We start from the raw sequence: 12005 nt of genomic DNA, 5'->3' as shown, positions 1-12005 counted from the left end.
AAAACTAGAATTTAATGGTTTGTGTTAGAATGCCCCAGTCAAAGTCCAGACCAAAATCCAATTGAGAATCTGTGGCAAGACTTCAAAATTGCTATTCACAGATGGTCTCCATCCAACCTGACAGAGCTTGAGCTATTTTGCAAAGAAGAATGGGCAAAAATGTCACTTTCTAGATGTGCAAAGCTGGTAGAGACTTACCCAAGAGACTTGCAGCTGTAATTGCAGCGAAAGGTTGTTCTACAAAGTATTGACTCTGGGGCTGAATTCAAATGCATCCCACACGTTACAGATATTTTCTTTGTAAAAAATGTTGAAAACCATGTATCATTTTCATTCCACTTCACAATTTTATGCCACTTTGTGTTGGTCTATCACATGTTGTCATTGGCCCACAATTGAGGAAAGCAATTGGCCTGTATGATGCACATAATGATAGATCTTTGGGATACTTATGTATCAGAATAATATGAACTTCATTTATGGATGGGGGGAGTGCATCGTTTGCTAGACAGGTAGAGTAAGCTGTGGTAAGGATGGGACCCAAAAGCTCCACATAGGTTTTGTAGAACTCTGTTGGAATCCTGTCAGAACCAGGAGCCTTGCCACTGAGGAATGACTGGATAGCCATCTCTACCTCCTCCAACGTGGTGGAACACATGAGGGACTCGCCTTCTGAATCCGAGAGCCATACCAGTGCAACAGGATCTAAAAGGGCAGGGTCTACGGCTGGACCCAAATCCTGGGGGAGAGAAGATGTATACAGATTGGTATAATATTTAGCAAACTCAAATAGTATATCTTCCTGAGAGGTGAGTAAAATACCACCTGAGGAGCGCAAGGCCATGTTAATTGTACAGGGTCTGTCATTCTGAGTGTATAAAATTATTTTTTTTTTTAATTAAACGTAAGTTTATTGTACAAGAGGAAAAGTTTAGTGTACAAGGTAAACACCAAAAACAGTTTCCAAAATATACAGACAAAGTCGTGTACAATATTATAACCCATGTCTTTTCGCATTTTTCCCATTGTATACATACAGAAACTGATTAGTCATGTTCCATTAAATTGGCCGTTCCTTACTGCAGCGACTCTGCATGTGTGGTGTGAGGGAGCACTGACCCCCGGAGTACCCCAGTGCCTTTTTTCCTCATGTGCAGGTGTCTGGTGACTGAGCCCATTTGTCCCATATTTGGTCATATTTGAGGGGGCAACCTCTGTGTAGGTAAACCAGTTTCTTGTAAGGCAATGTGTTGTTGACTTCCGCTATCCAATGTGTAAACTCTGGAGGATTAGGCCTCATCCATACTCTATCGATTGTATAAAATTATTTTAAAGTTTTTGGCAGGCACTATTATTTTGATGTGTAAGGTATTCTAAGGGTTGTTTTACAAAAATATATGGTAGAACAGGGATATGCAATTAGCGAATCTCCAGCTGTTGCAGAACTACAAGTCCCATGAGGCAAAGCAAGACTCTGACAGCCACAAGCATGACACCAAGAGGCAGAGGCATGATGGGACTTGTAGTTTTGCAACAGCTGGAGGCCCGCTAATTGCATATCCCTGTGGTAGAAGATATTCTAACTTTGGAGAATTGGATACCATCTTTTTCATAAACCCACTCAAACTGACATCAGTTCTTAGGAGTGTTTAAAATTGAAATCTATGTTGGGAACACAAGTGATGTCATATTTGGTTTCTACAAAACCACTTGATACTTCTCCTCCATAGGAGCCTAATGCAGACCTTGAGAATAAAAAGGTCTATAAAAGAATGTTTGTACATGTGCTTTCTGTTCATGTACAAACATTCTCTGCATAATCAAAATGGGCTAATGTTGACATTGATGTACTGTAAGGATCAGTACTGAGTCAGGTACTTTTCACTCTTTTAATAAGGATGTGAAGTAGTTGAAAGGGATGCTTCATATATTTGTGATACACATTATGTTAAAGGAAATCTGCAAAGAGAGAAGCACAAAGACTGCCATTGGGGACCTCTCCTTGCTGGTTGCCATGCTAATCGTTGGTCTTATTTCTTTGTGTCACTGACTTGACAAAACTATGCAGGCTAGGACTTTCCCTTGATTTCTCTGATCTGCTTACTTTTTCTGTGTCAGTGACTCCGAATTATAAAACCAGTGGATCGACATAACAGCCTAGCAACTAGCTTTTACAGAAGGTCAACAATAACAACCACTTTGTTACTCTGAGGACTGGTTCACTTAAGAACTTAAAGTGTTGGTTACCCCCAACACTTCATATTCCTGATATGTGCCTGCTGTACCATGTACTAAGTGTCCTATTCTCTTTGTATTGCTTCCTTTATGTGAAATCCCTGGTGTTCCTGTCGGGCCCTCTGCTTTCCTATTAAAACCTGACCACACTAAGCAATAGAGCACACAGTGGTCAGTTCTCTAGCTATGCTGGGAACTCAATGTGCTCTCCTCCAATGATCAGACTTGTCCTGACATGCCCGTGCTGCCCAGCCACTCACTGGGAATCTCATTGTGCTGCTGCTTCTTCTCTCCCCCATTCCAGCTCTTATCTTATGCAGCTAAGAACAGAGGGAATGTGATCACTTATAAAAAAAAAAAGGGAAAAAAGGTATTGCCTTTAATTTCTATTTTAAACTAAAGGGGTTGTTTTACAAGGTGATCATTAACAATCTCTTTAATGATGATGAATGATTGATTTTAGTGTAGTTGCAGTGTGTGATGGCATTACTAGATTACTGGTTTCACATGTTGCCTTGAATTGACATTTAACTCCTTCAGCCTCAACCTTCAGCAAAATTATTGATGTTCCTGGCAGTGTTGGTTGCTGTATTAAACAAGCTGCTAGCAATTTTCAAAAGTTTTCAGCAAACCTCAATAAGACCAAACTGAAAGATTCTGACATTGTTTCTTGAGGTTTGCTGAAAACCTTTGAAAATAGCTAACAGCTTGTTTAGTACAGCAACCAACACTGCCAGGAACATTGATAATTTTGCTGAAGGTTGGAGCTGAAGGAGTTAAATGTCAATTCCAGGCACACTGTAACTATAGTAAAGTCAATCATTCATCATTATTAAAGAGATTGTAAATTATCACCTTGTGAAACAACCCTTTCAGTTTAAAATAGAAATGAAAGGCAAAACATTTCTTATTTTTTTGGGATGTGGCTGTTTTTCAGTAAAAAAAAAAAAAAAAAAAAAATCCTTTTTGTTCCTTTTTTTTTTCCCTGTTGATTTATACTGTTGTTGCACATACCTACATAGTGAAATAGGTTTTTTCTTTAGTATGCTGTGAAGATGATTGATTTTTTTATTTATTTTTTACAGGTATGAGTGGTTTAAAGATACTTGGGGCAGCATTGGGTTGCCACAGTTGGACTCATCTGAGCTACATTCTCTAGGATTGCTATTTCCTGTGGCATCTCTGTTACTATTCATGTTTGGAACTGGAGTAGCCTACTGGAGTGGATTTTTTTTTAAGTTCATAATTGGAATAGTGGCAGCAGTGTGGAAAAGGTTGAAAAGGTTTGAGTCAAAAATCCCATGTCTATTACAATTGTAAATATCTTTCTTGCAAAAACTGAAGTTGCCTAATTCTGCAGTAGTTTTATTTTTGGTATGCCTCAATAGAAAATGAAGAAAATATGTAAATGTTGATATGACCGCTATGTGATGACTGAACTACTCAAATCTCTTATTATTGTGATTTAGTGATGGCCGTGTGACATGTAGATACCTTCTGTTTTAAAGGATAAGTTCACCTTTGGTAACATGTTACATTTTCCATCTGTTCCCCAACTACCACCCCCCCTCCCCCATGACAGAGGGCCAGGTGCTTCTCCACACACCTGCTGTCACTATTTGTAGCTGCTGACTTTTAATATTAAGACAGTTACCTGTCCTGGAGTCCAGTGATGTCGGCACCCCAGCCAATGTTTACATCGGCTGCCGCCGCCGTTGACGGTAAGGGAACCCGGCAGTGAAGCCTTGCGGCTTCACAGCCGGGTCCCTACTGCACATGCACGAAGCGCGCTGCGCTCTCACTGGCCCGGCAGCAGGAGGGGCGGAACTTGTGATGTACCTCGCCAAGGTCCGACGGAAGTGGGGACAGGGTATCTGTCAAAAAAAGGCACCCCCCCCCCCCAAAGATGCCAAATATGGCACTGGAGGGGGTGAGGAATCAGATAAGCAGAAGTTCCACTTTTGGGTGGAACTACTCTTTTAAGCCATGGTTAACATGCCTGAAACCGTTGTATGCAATTTGGAATAAATGGCACATTCCTTTTGTGTTTTATCTGTGCTTGAAACTACCAGTTTTTGACACACGGTTGACCTTCGGGTAAAATGGAATGTTTTGCATTACTTCACCCCTAACCTAAAATGGAGAATAGATCCCTTATCTTAATTATACAGTATAGGAAACAGATCAGATATTCATAGACCTTAGGTTATAGGCTGTTACCTTAGGGTGATTGGACACTGGCAAAGCTTTTGGACTAGGGATCGACCCATATAGTTTTTTCGGTGCCGATACGATGCAGATATTTCGGCCACCCCTCCTGCCGATAGCCGATATTATTTGCCGATATTTTGTACATTTAATCTTTTTCAAAAATAACACCAATTTTATGCACAAATCTGGTATAAAACTGAACATGTTAATGTTTGTTAAAATTAAACATTAAGGACTTGCCGTTCACATGAAAACTGATGGAAGAAAAACACACACAGATCTGAAAATCTGTCTGCAATGCACCATGGTGGGATGAACAAGATCTAAAAGTAAACAACTGGGAAATATAAAGTGCTTGAAGAACAATAACTTCTTAAATGACTTCCCAAAACATAGAAAAAGTATAACTGTTACTAGTGCATTGCACTGATTAAATTTAAATCACTACTGCAGTGCAAAAAGCTAGACAATGGATAGGACACAGTGACACTACACTTTCTTCAATACTCCCAGTTAAGTAGAATATTATAGTGCAAAAAGCATAACATTTCAGCATGTTCACCTGTTAAATGGGTTCTGTTTTTTTTTTCATAAATTGCTGCCACTTCACTGAAAACACACTCACTTCGTACAGATGAAGGAAGAGCAGAGAGGTATCTTCTAGCATGAGAGGCAAGTCGTTTGTAGCGTGACTCATTTTCTTTCCACCACTGAAGAGGATCACCACTTCTTCTGTCAATCACTGGTTCCTTCAAATAGAGATGAAGTTCATCATCCAGGTTGATTATTGATGCACATTCAGAAGAATCCTTCACATGAGGCCCCAATAACACACTGAAGATGGCATCAATTCTACCACGATGAAGATTCTCTTCTGCTTGTTGTCTTTTTTGAGGTTTGTCTGTTTTTGCAGAATCCTGCTCTTACAGATTAGTAACATGCTCTTCCAAACTTGACCTTTCTGCAGGAACCTCCAGCAGCTCGTGTTGATCTTCTGTCAGCCATTGTTTTGCCTTGGTCAATACATCATCAGAAGAGAAAGCATGATTCTAGTATTGAGGATCCAAAAGACTTGCCAGCACAACATTTTTATTCTGTTCATGCTTCTCAAAGCGTTTGGAGCTGTCCCTCATGACCTGCCTGACTGTTTTAATGCCACTTGTGTTTGGTCCTTCATTCTCTTGAAGAAGCATCTTCAGCACTCTCACACATGGGATGACAGATGACAGAGATGAGTCGTAATGACGCACCTCTAGTGTCACTTCCTCTATGGGGAGGAGGGTCTCAATGACATTGGCTACAATGTCCCACTGATCAGTAGTAGGACAACTATATCCTCCATGTTCGCCTGAATAGATGCTCAGAGCTCGCTTCTGTTCCAGCATTCTTTGCAGCATGTGAAGTTGAATTCCAACGTGTTGGAACAGGCTGAATTAGGCTGATTTTGGGTAGGCCAAGGTCTGCCTGAATGCACCTCAGTCGCCGCTTGGCAAGGACTGAATGGTGGAAATGGCCTGTGCACCTCTTTAGCATGGGGATTATATCTATCAAAGCTCTCTGGCTTGACAGACCATTATTTACTACAGTTTCAGGGTGTGTGCCATGCAATTGAGGTCTGAAACTTCAGCAAGCCTCATTCCTTTCACCATGTTTGCGCCGCTGTCACGAAGCGCAAGCATCACTCGGTCTTTGTTTATTCCCCAGTCTTGAAGCATGCCTAGAAATATTTCTCTAATGTACTCCCCAGTATGGGATCCTTGCAACACCTTTGTGTCCACATCAATTGCCTTTTTGTCCATTTGCTGTCAATGAAGTGGCATGTAAGACTCATTAGTGACTCTGTTGGTCCTGACCATCAGTCATTCATGAATGAGAGTGAGTTGCCAGCATGCTCTGGTTGCAGCATAGCCTTTACTTTTTCAAATACCTTTTGGTGAATGTTTCCCAGCATTTCGGTTCGACAATACTTTTCACTCGTCAGTGGGTACCTTGGCTCAGCTATGGACATCAACCGCTGAAATTCAGTGTCAGACACCATTGTAAATGGCTGGTTATCCGTAACCCTCATCTCTGTGATTGCTTTGTCCAGCTGTTGGGATTTTCCATCTGAATTTAGCCACTTAGCTTTTTTCTGAAAACATATCTTTTATTGTTGTTTGGTGGGATTGTGGTATTTCACTTTGTGATTGTTTGTTTTCTCTGTGCTTCATTATATAATTCAACATGATGAACTCTTAGATGAAGATTTGATGTGTTTTTGTTTTTTGCAGTTGTTTATCCCATGCTCACATTGTTTGTGCATGTGTTGCACACTGCTGCTCTTCCTGGAGATGGTTGAGACGAGAAATAGTCTCAGACCACACTTTTACTTTTTCTCTCTGCATCCATTTGCATTGGAATTTGAAAGAGTAAGGTTAAAAATGGCAGGTACCCTGCTGTGGGTGGTCTTGCTGGCTGGCACCCTGCTGTGGGTGGTCTTGCTGGCTGGCACCCTGCTTTGGGTGGTCTTGCTGGCTGGCACCCTGCTGTGGGTGGTCTTGTTGGCTGGCACCCTGCTGTGGGTGGTCTTGCTGGCTGGCACCCTGCTGTGGGTGTACTTGCTGGCTGGCACCCTGCTGTGGGTGGGTGGATGCTGGCTGGCATCCTGCTGTGGGTGGGTGGCTGCTGGGCGGCTGGCGTGTCCGTCTATGAGGCGAGGGAGGCCTGTCAGACTCAGAACATTAGTCCCAGTGCGTGGAAGCATAATAACGTTGTGTGCGTATCCCACGTGTTCCTGCACACTGGGTCTGCGGGCTTCTGGGCCCCAAAAAGATGGCTGCGGTGCACGGACACCAATATCGGTAATATATATAGGTCTAGTTTGTGACCGATACAGATGTTTCAAAAAATGCTGATATCGGCCTGCAATATTCGGCCTTACCGATAACTATTCGATCCATATTTTGAACATTACCCCCATTCCTCTCAGGCATTCCCCTGTAAACCTGCCCCCATCCATGGGGTCTCTGTTATCTAAATTGCAAAGTACAGGATACAGATAATATATTCATACACCATGGGTTATAGGCATGTATCTTTAGGCGATTGGACACTGGCAAGCGTTTGAGGACACGCACCCCTGGGACATCTTTTCTGCAACTCTACCCCACTCTGAGTCCTCCGTTTTTCACGGAGAAATCAGCTTGACTAGTTTAGTTTATTTTTTCTTTATTATTTTCTTAGAACTCTTCAATCAGCACCTCACTGTCTTCTGGTGCCTACACAGAAGCAGTGTACCCAGATTGGTGCAACCTCGGTAAAACCTTGCGAGCCAGACTCCATGCTCTGGGGATGGCCTGTAACGTTGCCTCAGGCACTGGATCCTGCATGGGCGCGCGCCTTGGCACTTGGCTTAATGCATTGAGTCAGCTACAGGGTGCTACACAGGTACAGGGCCGTGATTCAACTCTTTGGGGGTATGCCCACCATGACGTATAAATCTGGGCATTATACACAGTCCACCTTCATGGACAGGTAGGACAGGGTTTACGCTGTTTTTCTGCATGTTACTGTTTAAAAAAAAAAAAAAAAAAAGCTATGTTTGAAATGGATTTGCTTCATATTGAAACTTTTCAAACCTGGCACTAAAATTCAACCACTCAGGGCTTTGTCTTGGGTGGAGAATAAGGTGTTAAATCATACCCTTAGAAGTTACTTGGTCGCTTTCTCCCGGCCTGCCCTTTCTCCTCAAGGATTTGTTAAGACAGTCCACGCATGGATTAACACGTACTGCTTCCGGACATGCTTTCCCTATTTCCCACACTCTACTCTGTGGGTACCCCACAGGGGAATACCCTCACTTGTAGCTATGGCGGAGACCAGGCGAAAGGGAGCCAATTCAAAATTGCAGGCGAACATTTGCTCTGCCTAAGGTCCACACAACACTCAACCTCAGAATGATGATACGTCTCTTTCAGTGGAGCACCAGAAATTTGAGAGGCTCCTAAAGGCACTCTCTAATCTTGCAGGCCCTATCCTGCAACCAACTTTCACTGCAACATAAGTATGTCAAACTACAGCTAACTTGACTAGGCCAATGAAAAACTAACATGACCCTGTATTTAGGTAGTTCTGTTTCAGAGCAGTTACAGGAATTCTCTTCTGATCTTTTTTGTGTGGATGCCCTAGCACATGTCATGAGACAAATTTTCAGAATGGCTCTAATCTCCTTTCACACACACACACACAGAATCTTATGGCTAAAAACTTGGACAGCTTAAGCTGCTTGCAAAAAGCACCTCACATGTATGCCCTTCCAAGGAAGACTTCTGTTTGAGGCACCTGACCAATTCATCAAAGAGGTCACAAGTAAAAGTTTTACTTCCACAGAGGAAGGTCCCAAAACCACTTTCCTTGGTAACTCCTAGTTCTTCACAGATCACGTGTCCACTCTAACCAGGCTTTACCTTTTTGAAATCTTCAGTTCGGCCATTCCTTTGGCACAAGACCTGATGCACAAAAGCCACCAAGCCCTTCCCAATGCCCGCTTTACAGTTATTGCGCATCCTCACTCATGAGATTTGGGGGGGGGGGGGGGGATGAGCTTCTGCCATATTTTGCCTCTCTCTGGGTCACAGACATTCCAGATCTGTGGGTTCATCCGGAGGTTTCAAATGGGTACAAGATAGAGTTCAAAGCTTTATCCCCCTTACCGCTTTCATTTTCAAATCCAGCCAAAAACAACTCAAGGTCAGTTAGATTTGCCGAAAGCCCTGAACTACCTCTTGTCCCAGAGAGTCATTATGCCAGTACTGCAACTAGACAGCTTTAAAGGGATTTTTTTTTTTTCAAATTTCTTCTTTTTTGAGGCAACAGTAATGTCAAAGTATCAAGTACACTATGAACCCTATTGGTAGTAACAACATATACCAAATGGCACATATAATAACTTTGGTAACACTGGATTGTCTAGCTTAAAATGATTTTCCTCAAACTTGTTCTTGGTTCCAAACTCCAACGGGGGGGGGGGGGTGTATTCGTTATATTTTGGATTTAACATATCAAGAAATTCTTCCACATTTCAAAATTTCACATGAAATCTGCAAGGTCAATAATTGTCTTTCTGAGACAAGATGCCTGTTTCCATTTACCCACCTCATCAGCGATGTCTGTTTTGCAGTGGCAGACAACAAATTCCAGTTTGTCGCACTGCCCTTTGGCCTATCCTTCTGGCTTGCCCTTCTCAGAGCTTAAGACATCGAAGACACACAGGCTATCTAGACGACTTTCTGAAGGATTCATGTCCCTTTCGGCTCTCAGAAAACGTCCACAAAAAAATTCAGCTCTTCCAGGCTTTTGGCTGGGTGATCATATTCAACTCTGCTCTCCCAGCCTTCCCTTTGCCTGGATAGAAGATTTCTCCTTCCCCTTCCGGATGTCCCGAATGAGAGCTCCTCCCCCTACAGGACTGAGAGGAGACACTGCCGACACCGAGCTGGAGGGAGAGCCGACCAGTTACCAGGATTACGCTATGGTGTTTCCCTTTCTTTTCTTGGGGAACTTCTGAATGGGAACCATCCCGTTATCTTGGAGTTGCATTTACATCCCTCCATGGTGTGACCGATCCCTTGTGGCTTGGTGGAGCATTGTTTTTCAATCATCCCTTCTGGATAAAGGCAGTGAAGTATTGTTGTCTGACCGGGTTAAGGTCGCAAGTTCCTTTGGGCTTGCCCTGCGGTAAGCGCGCATTTTTTACTGAGCTATCACGGTGGTGCGGTGGAGGAATTATTCACTTAATCATTATATTCATTCCACTTTGAAGACCGGGATTTGGGCCTAAGGCCTTTTCACATACTTTTCATGGACTAATTTTCATTTAATTAATGCTGTATAATTCATTTAGTGTTACATAGTTACATAGTTAGTCAGGTTGAAAAAAGACACAAGTCCATCCAGTCCAACCATAAAAAAAAAAAAAAAAAAAAAACGTACAATCCAATATACCCAATACTATACCCACAGTTGATCCAGAGGAAGGCAAAAAACCCCAGCAAAGCATGCTCCAATTTGCTACAGCAGGGGAAAAAATTCCTTCCTGATTCCAGAGAGGCAATCGGATTTTCCCTGGATCAACTTTACCTACAGTGGCTTGCGAAAGTATTCGGCCCCCTTGAACTTTTCAACCTTTTGCCACATTTCAGGCTTCAAACATAAAGATATAAAATTTTAATTTTTTGTGAAGAATCACCAACAAGTGGGACACAATTGTGAAGTGGAACGAAATCTATTGGATATTTTAAACTTTTTTAGCAATTAAAAAACTGAAAAGTGGTGCGTGCAAAATTATTCGGCCCCTTTACTTTCAGTGCAGCAAACTCACTCCAGAAGTTCAGCGAGGATCTCTGAATGATCCAATGTTGTCCTAAATGACTGATGGTGATAAATAGAATCCACCTGTGTGTAATCAAGTCTCTGTATAAATGCACCTGCTCTGTGATAGTCTCAGGGTTCTGTTGAAAGCGCAGAGAGCATCATGAAGACCAAGGAACACACCAGGCAGGTCCTTAATACTGTTGTGGAGAAGTTTAAAGCCGGATTTGGATAAAAGATTTCCCAAGCTTTAAACATCCCAAGGAGCACTGTGCAAGCGATCATTTTGAAATGGAAGGAGTATCAGACCACTGCAAATCTACCAAGACCTGGCTGTCCCTCTAAACTTTCAGCTCAGACAAGGAGAAGACTGATCAGAGATGCAGCCAAGAGGCCCATGATCACTCTGGATGAACTGCAGAGAACTACAGCTGAGGTGGGAGAGTCTGTCCATAGGACAACAATCAGTCGTACACTGCACAAATCTGGCTTTTATGGAAGAGTGGCAAGAAGAAAGCCATTTCTCAAAGATATCCATAAAAAGTCTTGTCTAAAGTTTGCCACAAGCCACCTGGGAGACACACCATACATGTGGAAGAAGGTGCTCTGGTCCGATGAAAACAAAATCAAACTTTTTGGCCACAATGCAAAACGATATGTTTGGCGTAAAAGCAACACAGCTCATCACACTCAACACACCATGCCCACTGTCAAACATGGTGGTGGCAGCATCATGGTTTGGGCCTGCTTTTCTTCAGCAGGGACAGGGAAGATGGTTAAAATTGTGGGGAAGATGGATGCAGCCAAATACAGGACCATTCTGGATGAAAACCTGTTGGAGTCTGCAAAAGACCTGAAACTGGGACGAAGATTTATCTTCCAACAAGACAATGACCCCAAACATACAGCAAAATCTACAAAGGAATGGTTCACAAATAAACGTATCCAGGTGTTAGAATGGCCAAGTCAAAGTCCAGACCTGAATCCAATCGAGAATCTGTGGAAAGAGCTGAAAACTGCTGTTCACAAACGCTCTCCATCCAACCTCACTGAGCTCAAGCTGTTTTGCAAGGAAGAATGGGCAAGAATTTCAGTCTCTCAATGTGCAAAACTGATAGAGACATACCCCAAGCGACTTGCAGCTGTAATCGCAGCAAAAGGTGACTCTACAAAGTATTAACGCAAGGGGGCCGAATAATTTTGCACGCCCC

At 42.6% G+C, this 12005-nt stretch overlaps 1 protein-coding gene across 4 annotated transcripts in view; it reads left to right on the top strand.

The window, feature by feature from the left end:
- The window catches only part of PGAP1 (post-GPI attachment to proteins inositol deacylase 1), a 479543-nt gene that overhangs the window by 365943 nt on the left and 101595 nt on the right, over positions 1 to 12005 (top strand). For all 4 annotated transcript variants that reach the window (XM_073633146.1, XM_073633147.1, XM_073633144.1 and 1 more), the window contains one exon: positions 3321 to 3518. In XM_073633146.1, the coding sequence (XP_073489247.1) occupies positions 3321 to 3518 (198 nt within the window). The remainder of the gene's footprint in view (positions 1 to 3320; positions 3519 to 12005) is intronic.

This window comes from Aquarana catesbeiana, linkage group LG06, assembly GCF_042186555.1.
Source record: "Aquarana catesbeiana isolate 2022-GZ linkage group LG06, ASM4218655v1, whole genome shotgun sequence".
NCBI classification, from domain to species: Eukaryota; Metazoa; Chordata; class Amphibia; order Anura; family Ranidae; genus Aquarana; species Aquarana catesbeiana.
Note: the sequence above shows the minus strand (reverse complement) of the source record. Positions and strands in the feature narration are given on the sequence as shown.